This window comes from Oratosquilla oratoria, chromosome 9 (assembly GCF_046742065.1).
Source record: "Oratosquilla oratoria isolate Oo_2021 chromosome 9, ASM4674206v1, whole genome shotgun sequence".
NCBI lineage: Eukaryota > Metazoa > Arthropoda > Malacostraca > Stomatopoda > Squillidae > Oratosquilla > Oratosquilla oratoria.
The window spans coordinates 39,407,907-39,420,978 of record NC_134785.1 but is presented as its reverse complement, the minus strand read 5'-3'; the positions used below and the strand labels follow the sequence as shown (position 1 = coordinate 39,420,978).

The 13,072-nt window shown below is 35.6% G+C and overlaps 1 protein-coding gene and 1 long non-coding RNA gene across 16 annotated transcripts in view; one reads left to right on the top strand and one right to left on the bottom strand.

Annotated features, from left to right (window-relative positions):
- LanA (laminin subunit alpha) overlaps positions 1-13,072 on the top strand; it is a 290,394-nt gene that overhangs the window by 189,823 nt on the left and 87,499 nt on the right. For 13 of the 14 annotated variants that reach the window (XM_076190221.1, XM_076190217.1, XM_076190223.1 and 10 more), the window contains 2 exons: positions 1,086-1,240; positions 9,512-9,654. In XM_076190221.1, the coding sequence (XP_076046336.1) occupies positions 1,086-1,240; positions 9,512-9,654 (298 nt within the window). The remainder of the gene's footprint in view (positions 1-1,085; positions 1,241-9,511; positions 9,655-13,072) is intronic. The other variant, XM_076190210.1, reaches the window with a different exon arrangement.
- LOC143028323 (uncharacterized) overlaps positions 9,592-13,072 on the bottom strand; it is a 104,542-nt gene continuing 101,061 nt past the window's right edge. The window contains exons 3-4 of one of the 2 annotated variants that reach the window (XR_012966719.1): positions 10,101-10,622; positions 9,595-9,728 (exon numbers count right to left, since the gene is read on the bottom strand). This is a non-coding gene — a long non-coding RNA (uncharacterized LOC143028323). Of the gene's footprint in view, positions 9,729-10,100; positions 10,623-13,072 lie in introns of both variants that reach the window. The other variant, XR_012966720.1, reaches the window with a different exon arrangement.

The following is a 13,072-nucleotide window of genomic DNA, read 5'->3' as shown; positions in this document are numbered from 1 at the left end:
GGATAACCTACGTTTGAGAGTTGTTTATTGATAATATAAAATTCTATTTGCAAGAATTGTGGACTACAAATCCTAAGGGCTCTGAGATATAGGCCTGATGCAACACTATATTTAATATTATATGCCAGCCAAAAAGACCATAGATTAGATTGGGATAATGCATCAATTATTTTTAAATCACACTGTAGCTATCGAAGGAAAATTGTAGAATCTTCTCTAATAAAACATCATCCTAACTTTAATACCTCAAAAGGACAGTGGCCCCCAGATTGTATTACGAAGTTAGCGGTAAACAAATTATTGTCAAGAGCGGTCGGACAAAATAGCCCTAAATGTCCTTCCGTGACCTGGCCATTTCAAGGCCATGTAACCCGAGTCCCCCCACTTTGCCCCATCCCCCCCTTTTATGTACCACCTCACCACCCTATATAAACTTGTATCTTAACTTTCTGTAAGCATTCTGCTGAAGAGGCTACAGATAGTAGTTGAAATATAGTTTCTCTTTATTTCCGTTATTATTTCTCTGATAGTGGGTTTACAGTGAACATATATATATATATATACATATATATATATATATATATATATGTATATATAAATTGGTGTAAGCATACAATACTGTGATACACTTTTATTTTAATATATCTGTGTCCAGGGTTGGTTTATTGTACTGTTGTGTCATTCAATTTTGCATTTATGATCAAGATAACTTAATATTTCTTTCATCTTTCTTTTTCCTTTCTTTCTCCTCCTCATCTTACCTCCTTCTGTATATTCCTTTGCCTCCTCCTTATCCTCCTTCCTCTTTCTACATGCCCCTCCCTTCCTCCTTCCCATCATCCTCTTCCCCCTCGTTCCCTCCCTTTATCCTCCTCCTCCCTCACTCCCCCATTCCTTTACTTCCTCCTCCTCCCCCCCCCTCCCTGCCTCCCTTGCACTTTTCATACTCCTCTTCCTCTTCCTCCAACTCCCTCTCCTCCTCCTCCCCTTCCTTTTCCTCTCCTCCTCCTCCCCCTTCCCCTCCTCCTTTTCCACCTCCTCCTCCCACTCCTTCTCCTCCTCTTCTTTCTATTCCTCCTCCTCAGGTGCCCAGATCGAACAAGCCATCCAGGAGGCCGAGCAGATCATGGCTGGTATGAACCTTATCAGCTTCAGCGACGACCAGGGCAAGGTGGAGATCGAAATGGAAAAGGCCCAAGAGGTCTTTGACAACATGAAACTTCTGCATACCCCTATCAAGGTATGAGACATCATAAGGCTCTGCTGTATAGCATCCATTCTCTGTGGGACACTGGGATATAACCAGCGGTGGGTGGTCCTATTAGAAAAATCTGATTATCAGATTATTTGGGTGTGATTCGAAAAAATTGAAGTCTGTATGTATTTACCTAGTTGTATTTTATGGGAAGGGGAGCTATGCTCATGGTGTTCCGTCTTCATATCTTGTTTTATCTAGACTGTTTTTAAATTTGTGTTTCATTTTTGCACACACCACCTTTTCATCTAACTTGTTCCAAATGTCTATTATCCTGTGGGGAAAGCTGTTCTTTTTCAGGTCTCTTCTATAATTGTCTTTTTTATTTTTTTTCTGTGTCCTGATAAACATGTCAATAAATTATTTGGAGAGACTTATAACTTATTGAGATCAATTAAAGTGGCCTTTGACTAGATGAGGAGATGGTTAAAAAAAATAGTTGTTACACTGATAAGACCTAAACTAGAATATGCTGCAACACTGTGGGCACCTAGCACAAAGAAGAACATAAGAAAATTAGAAAGAATCCAAAGAGCAGCGACAAAAATGGCACCTACACTGTCAAATCTGACATACGAACAAAGATTGGAGAAATTACATCTGTCAACACTGGAACAGAGAAGAGAAAGAGGTGATTTGTTGACCATTTTCAGAATTATGAAAGGGATGGAAATTCTCAATAGAGACAACTTATCAAAGTGGGACAGAAGAGAAACAAGAGGACACGAAAAGAAACTAAAGAAAGACAGCTACAGAAGAGACCTGAAAAAAAAAGAATATCTTCCCACATAGAGTGATTGATGTCTGGAAGAAACTGAACGGAGAAATAGTGAATGCCAGAACTATACACGATTTTAAGAATAAACTGGATGTGGAGAGATACGAAAATGGGTCACTACGAGCATAGCTCTCATCCCATAAAATACATCTAGGTAAATAAATACAGAAAGAAATAAAGGACCAAATAAAAACCTTGACATTAGAAAGTCACATAGGCCAGATGGGATTGCAAACTGGATATTGAGAGAATGTATAGATGAACTAATGGACAAAATACACAAGATAATTGACTTCTCAAAGAAGGAAAAGTACCACAAGATTGGAAAAATGCAGATACTGTACCAATATACAAAGGAGGAGACAAAGAAAATCCAACAAACTATAGACTGGTATCCTTTACAAGCACAGTAACAAAAATATGTGAAAAAGTTATTAGAAATAAATGGATTAAACACTTGGAAGAGAACAAAATACTAAATCCTAAACAATTTGATTTTAAAAGTGGAAGATCATGTACCACAAATTTAATATGCTTTTACTCAAGATTAATAGAAATGATACAAGAGACAGATGGGTAGATTGTGCTTTCTAGACATACAAAAGGTTTTTGACAAAATACCACACAAAAAGCTACTAAGAAAAATTGAAATAATAGGTGGAATACAAGGAACGTTATTGGAATGGATGAAAGATTGCTTGAACAGAAGAAAAATGAGGGTAGTACTTAGAGACAAAACTCAAATTGGGAAGTCCCACAAGGCTGTATTGGCTCCAATAATGTTTGCTGTTTATATAAATGACCTGGATGAAGATGTGGAATGTTATATGAACCTCTTTGCAGATGATGTGAAACTTCTAAAGAGAGTAAATACAGAGGAAGACTGCAAATCTTTTCAAGACCTAGACAAAGTCTGGAAATGGAGTCAGAAGTGTGAAGTGAACTTGAACATTAAGAAATGTAGTATAATGGAATTTGGAAAAAGTAAAAATAGAATATTGCATCAATATAAAATTGGTACAAAGGAAGTAAAAAAATAAACTTGGAAAGGGAACTGGGAGTAACTATCTCAAATGGCATGACACTAGAGAAACATGTCAACAAATTAGTCAAAGAAACTTTTAACTTATTAAGATCAATGAAAGTAGCCTTTGACTACATGGATAAAGAAATAGTAAAGAAAATACTAGTTACACTGATAAGACCAAAATTAGAATATGCTGCAGCATTATGGACACTTAGTTAAAAAAAAAAAAAAAAAAATACAAAGTAGAAAGAATTCAAAGAGCAATGACAAAGATGGCACCAACACTCTCCAATATGACACACAAACAAAGATTGGATAAACTAAATCTACCAACCCTGGAACAAAGAAGAGAAAGAGGAGACCTATTAACCATCTACAGAATTATGGAAGGGATGGAAATTCTTGATAGAGATGACTTACTAAAGTGGGATAGAAGAAGAAACAAGAGGACTCAAGAATAAATTTAAGAAGAACAGTTACAAAAGCAATTTGAAAAAGAATAGCTTCCCACACAGAGTGATAGATACCTGGAACAAACTGAATGAGGAAACAGTGAGTGCAAAAAATATACATGACTTTAAGAACAAAATGGATGCAGAAAGATACAAAAGCGAGTCACTATGAGCATAGCTCTCTTCCCATAAAATACAACTAGATAAATACACAACTGCATGGAGCCATGAAACTGGCCAGTCAAAGTTTACTAAAACTCTTATCACTTGAGAATCGTTCACCATATATATTTGTTCAAAAAAAGCAAACTGACTCTACCATATGCCACCACAATGTTATAGGGTGGCTAAATAAAAGCACATGAACCACTACAAATGAGCATGTACTATATAAAAGTGTGCCAAAGCACTATAATAACAAATATATACATCCTGTAAGGAAACAGAGTAACAACTGGACGCCAAACTTTGGCTTCACATAAAACATGCAGAAGTTGTTTGGTTCTCCTTAAAGAATGGTTACTAAATAATACAATGACAAAAATAAAATTAATATACAACAAAATCAATGATAATTATGTAATGGGAAAACACAAACACAATGTTTAATACTATTTGGATGAGAATAATAATAATGAATATATGAGCTTACATTGGTTGGTTTATGATACATTTTAAATTTAAGGCTGTTGTCATGACATAGGATAGTGCAATCTAAGAAAGGTAAGGTACAATTTTTCTTAATTTCTAAAGTAAATTTAATAGAATCAACAAGGGTATTTAATTTGGTTAAAAAATCATGGACATTTTTATCTTCTGGCCAAAGACATAAAATGTCATCAATATACCTAAGCCAAGGGATGTTAGGAGGGAAGATTTTGTGTAATATTTTAGTTTCGAAAAATTCCATGTATAAATTACTCAAAACTGGGGATAAAGGGTTTCCCATACTCATGCCGAATTTTTGGGAATAGAAATTACCATTGAATTGAAACTTACAATCTTTAACACATACCTTAATTAGTTCAATCAATGTAGATGATGGCAATGGAAGAACATGTTTATTAAGTTCATCTTGAAGGTAAAATAATAAATCATCTATGGGGACTTTAGTAAATAAACTAACGATATCAAAACTAACCAATGTAAACTTATAATTTGGTTTGATATAATGGAGTTTGTCTATTAAATCAGAAGTGTTTGTAACATGAGAAGAAGAGATTGTACCTACTAAAGGGCTAAGAATAGTAACTAGCCATTTGGATAGCTTGTAAGAAGCAGAACCAATTGACGAAACAATAGGTCTAGCGGGGTTGTTACATTTATGAGTCTTAATGAGACCATACATATGTGGCAAAGGGGGACTAATTGAAATTAATTTCTGCATGAGGTCTCTATTCTCATGAAGTAGTTCTTTTAACTTCTTGTTATAATTACTATTAACTGCTTCTGTGGGATTTTTGTTGAGAAGGGTGTAAGTATTATTATCATCTAATAAACCATTAATTTTCCTAAGATAATCATCCTTGTTTAAAATAACAACTGCATTAGATTCATCTGCTTTGGTAAAATGTCAATGAATATCTTTTTAAGACTAATAATTGCCTTCTGAAAACATTCTGGCCAATTAGGAACAACCTCTTGTGATAAAGCACCATAAACAATATCCACACAAATATTGAGATCTTCAACAGATAAATCATGGTTCTTTAAATTACAGAAAGCTTTACCATTGCTGACAAAATCTGTGGGATTTGAATTGTTGGCAAAACTAAGTCCATATCTTAAAGCTGTTTTCTCATTTGTACTAAGAATTTTGTCAGAAAGATTAACTACAAACTCTAAGCATGTTTAGTCCAATCACAATTATCAATAAGCTCTTGTAATGTGCTTTTTAATTTCTTGGCAAGATGGTCACAGATGGATCTCATATTGCAAAAGCAATAGTCTAAAAGCACTTCCTTATCAATGGATGGTATGGTTTGTTGAAAAATATGACACTTGGCCCTTTTGATTCTAAAAGCTTTTTTCACTTCTAATTTGGCAATGTCAATACATTTCAACAAGGTGATGCACTGGGAATCATCGAACGGGCAATCTGACATCTTCAAAAGCCATTGGGGAAGAACAGACTTTGATAATACCTGTTCCTTCAAGCAATTTTGTAGAAACTGCAGTCATAATCGTAGTTTATGGGCTTTGGTAAAGGCCCAAGCAAAGTCCTTGACAGATGGTACCAGACCAGGGTTGAGAGAGATGAAGGTATTGAAGAAGCGTGTGGTATCCATGATGCTAATAAGAACATGGGTACGTGTGTTCATGCAAAGTAGACCACTTGGAAAAAGAAACTAACGAAGCAGAGCGCTTTCGTATATTACACCTTCAGTGCAAAAAGTACATAGTTGAATAGAAATACATAGATTATATATACATGAAAAAGGAACAAGGACAGTTTGTATAAGAGTAGAGGACACTTACCCCCTGGAAGGCAGTAGGTCAGGTCACAAGATATGTTTTAAAGACTGTAAGTTTCAATTCAATGGTAATTTCTATTCCCAAAAATTCAGCATGAGTATGGGAAACCCTTTATCCCCAGTTTTGAGTAATTTATACATGGAATTTTTTTAAACTAAAATATTACACAAAATCTTCCCTCCTAACATCCCTTGGCTTAGGTATATTGATGACACTTTATGTCTTTGGCCAGAAGATAAAAATGTCCATGATTTTTTAACCAAATTAAATGCTCTTGTTGAGTCTATTAAATTTACTTTAGAAATTAAGAAAAATTGTACCTTACCTTTCTTAGATTGCACTATCCTATGTCATGACAACAGCCTTAAATTTAAAATGTATTGTAAACCAACCAATGTAAGCTCATATATTCATTATTATTATTCTCATCCAAATAGTATTAAATGTTCAGTTTTCTCTTCAATGTTTCTTAAAGCTTTCTGGATCTGTAGTCCTGAATTTATTGATGACGAAATCAGAAATGTTTTTAACATTTAGCTAGAATTAAATTAATACACTACAATAGCTGTATGATGTTACAACACAATATGTAAATATATTATACATATGGTACAATACCATCACATCCTTTAACTCTCCTCCTCCTGACAGTTTCTCCTGTGAATGTAAGACACTCTCTCTTTATCTCAGTTTCTCTTTCCTTCCTTTCCTTTTATTGTAATAGCTTAAACTGTACCATAATGAATTTTACCAATGAAGAATTAGTATTTAGAAATGTTTTTCATATTGTTTACAGAGCAAGAATAGTTTTTCCATTAACCACTTCACTCTGGGCCAAAATCTCACAGGCAGCATTAGCTGCCAGACACATGATGTTGCGTCATAATACTCGCATTATGAAAAATAAAGTCACCGCTGTATCAATCATTCTCTCTTTCACCCGTGAATTTTGATAACCATAGAAAATATGATGAAGCCAGTTTACAGAGTATGGGGGTCACGCAGGTACAGCTACAATAAATATAATCAAGACGCCGACATCGGCATCCTCGCGTACCCACTTGCTCCTCATGACGCCTACGTAGGCATCACCGTATGGAAGGGGTTAAGAACACCTTTATATTTTGTAGGTAACACTATGTGGAAAAAAAATTGTTCCTGGCTTGTAATCACTTTTTTATGTCACTTAGGTCTCGAATAGATAAAAAAAAATGCTGTTAAACAGTGATAAGTTTGGGTTTGTAAAAATTCTAGACTAGCCACTAGCATTCAACTTAACAAAATTTTAGAATTGTAGTAAAACCAATTTATGTCATATTTTTGAGTGCTGTTGGTGCAATTTGGTGACTATAGTCTGAATTATTCTACCTGTTTCATACATATATGTTCATTTAACATGTTTATAATTTACATTCTCAGATCCATAAGATCCATATTTTCTGATTGCATATATTTCTATATTTTGAGACGGTTTCAATGGGCTGCTGGCACCCCCTTTACTCCTTCTGTTATATATACAGTGAGTATATAAACAAATAAGGCAAAAAAACTCTCCTTTGAAATATCAGTGAAGGTTTGTGAAGCCTACCAGAAGTACTTCAGGATGCCAGTTGGGGACCAGGACAAGCCCTGAGCCCCTCACTATTGTTGTGAGAACTGTAAGAAGAAGCTGGAAGGGTGGTTGCAAGGTGAGAAAAGTCCCCTGAAATCCTCCAACCCATGGGTCTGGCTAGAGCCAACAGACCACTCCAGAGACTGCTTTTTTGCATGATGGATGATAGCAAGCAGCATAAAGGAAAGAATAGAAAGAATTTCGCTGCTGTGCATTACCCAGATCTCCTATCATCAATTGCTCCAATTCCTCACTGCTCTAAATATCCCATGCCAGTGCCACTTGCTCCAGGTGAAGTCCAAGACAAGTATTTTGATAAAGAGGAGAAGGTGGATGCTGAGGACTTGGTTTACCTGCCTGTGGTACTAGGGAAAGTTCCTCACTTCCCAAAAAAAAAAAGAAAAAAGAAAATGACTTGGTCAGGGAAATGGATCTGACCAAGTCCAATGCAAAGATATTTATCTCCAGGATGAAGTAGTGGAACTTGGTCAAGGAGGAGGTACTGGTGATAAGTCAGAGAAGTTGGCATGAACCTTTCTCATGTTTTTACATTCATAAGGATGACCTCTGCTTCTGTCATCATGTACCTTGACTGTTTGATGTTATTGGGGGGCCGTTTGTGCCCAAGGAGTGGCAGCTCTTCATATAAACTCTATCACAAGTTTGAAGGTTGTCCTCCTCCACAGTGGAGACAAGTTCCTGATGCTGCCCTTAACCCAATCAGTCTGCCTGAAGGAAGACTGCTATAGTGTGAAAGTCCTCTTGGAAGCTCTGCAGTACAACCAGTACAATTGGGAAATAATTGGAGACTTTAAGATGATTGCTAACCTGCTTTGTCTTCAGGGAGGCTTTATCAAATTCCAATGCTTCCTCTGCCTTTGGGACAGCAGAGCCACCTCTGACCACTACAACAGGAAGAACTGGGAGCAGCAAACAGAATTTCTAGTTGGGACCTGGAAAATCATGTGGGAGCCATTGGTTGATCCCAGGATTGTGCTCATGCCATCACTGCACATTAAGTTGGGGTTGATGAAGCAGTTTGTGAAGGCTCTCAACTAGGAATCAGTGACTTTTTAGTACTTTCTTGAGTTCTTCCCCAAGTTATCTGAGGCCAAAATCGAAGATGGGATTTTTTGTTGGAACTCAGATAAAGAAGGTGCTTGAGTCTACCAAGTTCTCTAATAAGCTCAGGGTTGAGAGAACAGCATATAACTGTTTCATAGCAGTTGTCAAAGGCTTCATGGGCAACCATAGAGCTGAAAATTACCAGCAGCTGGTTCAGGATCTAGTAAAGGCTTTTGGTGCCATGGAATGCAGAATGTCCCTTAAACGTCATATGCTGGATGCTCACTTGGACAAATTCAAGGACAATATGGGCACCTACTCAGAACAAGTCGTGCAATTCCACCAAGGTGTGAAGGAGATAGAGTCAAGGTACCAGGGCTACTACAATGAGAAAATGATGGGGGACTATGTCTGGGGGCTGGTGCAGGAGTGCAACCTGGACTACAACCACAAATCCATGAAATCCAGTCATTTCTGATGTGTTTAAATTTCTTTATAACTATCATTTGTTTTTACTTGTTTGTTTTTGATAAGCATGTCATAAAATAAATTTAAAGGTTTTTTCCTGAAAAATATGAAAATTTAGAAATATCAAAATCCTGATCACAAACCCAAACTTCTTATTAAATGATAGTGTTTTTTCTTTTAAAATAATGGAATATAACATACCAGGAAATGACACTTAGAATCAGGGAACAAAAAATGCATTACATGGTGTAATTTAACATATATTTGTAACAAATATATATATACCTGGGAGTATTTTCTTTGCTTTTCTCTAAGCTTATTATATGTTGTATTTAAACATTACTCTGTCTTACCTTACATTATTTTTCTACTTGAACAGAACCATACAGATGTAGTAGACAGCTACTCAGAGCGTCTCAGTGACTTCAGGACCAAGGTGGAAGAACTTGAGGGATATATTCACAACGCACACTTAGAGACATCAGATGCCAACGACCGCATTCAGCAGAACAAGTGGTTTTGGTGCATTAACGTTCCCTCTCTTTTCCTATAGCTTGCCTTCTCCTTTAGTTTGGGTTGGGTTTAATTTGAGTTACCTGAAAAAGCATTTATTTGAGGTGTTTACCCAATCTCATTAGCAGTGCAGTTGAGCAAAAGATTAATTAGGACAATTTTTACCTAGTCTATTTGCAGTTAGTTTACCATAGTTGCATGATTTAAGGCACTTAGTATTTGTTTTCACAGCTCTTGTAGATAGTATTTCTTTTTATTAACATCACTGCACCATACAAACCTTTATATGTATGTATGTATACATATATATATATATATGTATATATATATATGTATATGCATGTATATATATATATATATATATACATATATATATATATAAATTATATATATATATATATATATATATATATATATATATATGTATGTATGTAGAGTTGTGCAGATTTATTTACATTTGGATGATTTGTCAGGAAAACTGGATCATTTTTAGTACAGTCCACTTAGTTTTGTTTTCATAGCCATCTGAAGCATGGGGTAGTTTTGTTTTCATAGCCATCTGAAGCATGGGATATCTGCAGGAATTTTTGTAGGGTAGGGACAAAATTAAAGATATTATACATGTATGGTTAATGGTATGGGGTTATATCAAGATACACATTTCAAATTGGCTGCAGAGATATATATTAACATGATATATATTAGTTACATTTTGACTTTCGTCAAATTCACATTAGACCAATCAGGTCAGTCAAAGAAAAATTATTCTTTCACCTTTGAAATGGTGAATTTAATGGCAACTCATTATTAAGTATAGTATCAGTATGTACTTAAATTGCAATCATACACTGATATGTTAGTACTTAAAAATCTAACAGAATTATTTGTGGTGACTAGCAAAGTTTCAAACAGACCTGGATTTGTAGGGTGTGAGGCAGTTGACCCCCCCCCCCCTTCCACCTATGGATGCCTATGATCTGAAATTGAAATGACATGGTTATTTGAGAGCCACAGGGGATTATACGGTCAATACTAGCTTAGGACACAAATGGCTCCAAAGAACTTTATATGGCTTGGTAAGATGGAGTCCAAAGAGTCCATAGCAAAATGCAGAGTTCCTCCATGCAGAAAGAGCTCTTCACCATGCAAGATCATTTTAGAATTTGTAAGTTAAATGGAATCATCAAACTCAGATTGTAGGCAAACAGGACCATGATACATGTAGCCTGTTAGGTTCATTAGGCATTTAGGATCATGATCTAAAAGACCTAGGGAACTACTTCTCGAGTCTGGTTTGAGACCAGTTGGAAATACAATATATATCACCCAGAGACCCCATAAAATCAAGGTCATGTTAATGGAATGAGATCATTATCACTATTCATGCTAAGTATAAGGATTATTTGGTCTTTTAAAACCATGATAATATGAGTTCTGTTCAACTCAGATGTGTGCAAGAAGTTTTAAGTTTTATTTAACTTGAGTTTAGTTATCCTGCTGACCTGTAGGGTTCAAAGTAACTAATGGTCATATTTTGAACTAAAGAAAAATATGGGATTACTGAATATGGTTATTTCCTGCAAAATTTATTAAGATAAATGTACTTTGGCAGAGGATAAATCATATCATGGACAAACTTTTGGCTTGGAAGACTAGAGGAATATGGTATTATGTCCAAATTGAAGTTTAGTTTCATCAGCATGGGAGTTCTTTTGAAATATAAAATTTATTAGCAGCTTAGGGGGTCTGTATTAGCATATAGGATCACTTAAAGCTAAGGAACAGTTTAGTGACAAGGGTCACCTTGGGTGTCTCATTTCATATGGATTGTTTAGGAGAGATTTAGGTATAGATCTTTCTTTTCATAATTCTATCCTTCTCTACATCAACAAAACTAACTTTTTCAACTGTTCTCACCTTCCCATACCCTTTGTAGGTTTCATTTTCTTTTAACATAGAATAGATGACATTTATTCATATAATATAAAAGTTTCCTCAAGTTTTACTTATTTAAAACTCACACACCTATTGTGGCTGGCACTGGCCTCCAGGCCTTCTTATAGGTCTCTCTGTAAAGAAATGTTTGTTGTTTGTGTTGTACTAGTGTAGAACTATTTCTTAGTCACTAGCTTACAGTAGTAGCATGAGAAGAGTAATTGCTAGTTTTCAGCTCTTATTATGTGAAAATGTGGAGAAAATGCATTCACAATTGATAGAGAGAACTTGGGCCCAGTCTGGAGACTAAATGTCAGTTCCATCAAGTTGTTGCTGTGATGATGTTGATGGGTTTCAAAGTGTTATTCTCTTTGATGTCTGTCTTACAGGACCACCTAGTGTAGTTACTCATTGTTTGTCTATTTTTCATGCAATTATAAAGTATTAGTTTATAATATCATTGATGTGTCTTACATAACTGAACTTGAACAGCACCTATTTACCATATATATAATTTTGGTTTGTCTCTAAGTTAGGACTAGAGACTTAACCTTCTCTCTCTCTCTCTCTCACTCTCCACTAAACTATCTCCTTTATTTCTGTTTTATCACATAAGGAGTTAAATACTCCAGCACCTGTTCTCCCACAAAATAACTACCTCCAAATCAGAGACAGAAATCAACTTTGGCCTACACACATTTGACATAACAGGCACAAAACCTATAAATTCTTTACACACATATACTACTTATTCACCATCACAAACCAGTACATAATGAATTAGAGCAGCAGCTTCCACACATCAGTCTTTGTTCGTATGTCAATTTGGAGAGTGTTGGTGCTATCTTTGTTGTTGATCCAAGAAAGAATTTAAAGAGCACCAACACTCTCCAATTTGACATATGAACAAAGTTTGGACAAACTCGAACTACCAACCCTGGAGCAAAGAAGAGAAAGAGGAAACCTACCAACCATGTACAGAATTATGAAAGGGATGGAAGTCCTTGATAGAGATGACTTACTAAAGTGGGATAGGAGAAAAACAAGAGGACACAAAAAGAAACTTAAAAAGGATAGTTACAGAAGAGATCTGAAAAAGAATAGCTTCCCACACAGAGTGATAGATATCTGGAACAAACTGAATGAGGAAACAGTGAGTGCAAAAACTATACAAGAATTTAAGATGAAACTGGATGCTGAAAGATACAAAAGCAGGTCACTACGAGCACAGCTCTCTTCCCATAAAATACAAATAGGTAAATACAACTAGGTGAATGCACCAACTGATATAGTCTAGGGTTGAATGAGAGTGTATAATTTAAAGTTACTAGGTCCTCAGCTTATCTTTGATAGGACCATGCAGTTGCACAACAAACTAATAAAGCATATGTCTCAGATGAACACAACAACAAGCTTACCTAGTCAAAAAGGAATATACAGAAGAACTGGAAATGGCTGAAATTATGAACAACCTCTTCAAGTCAGTATTCAC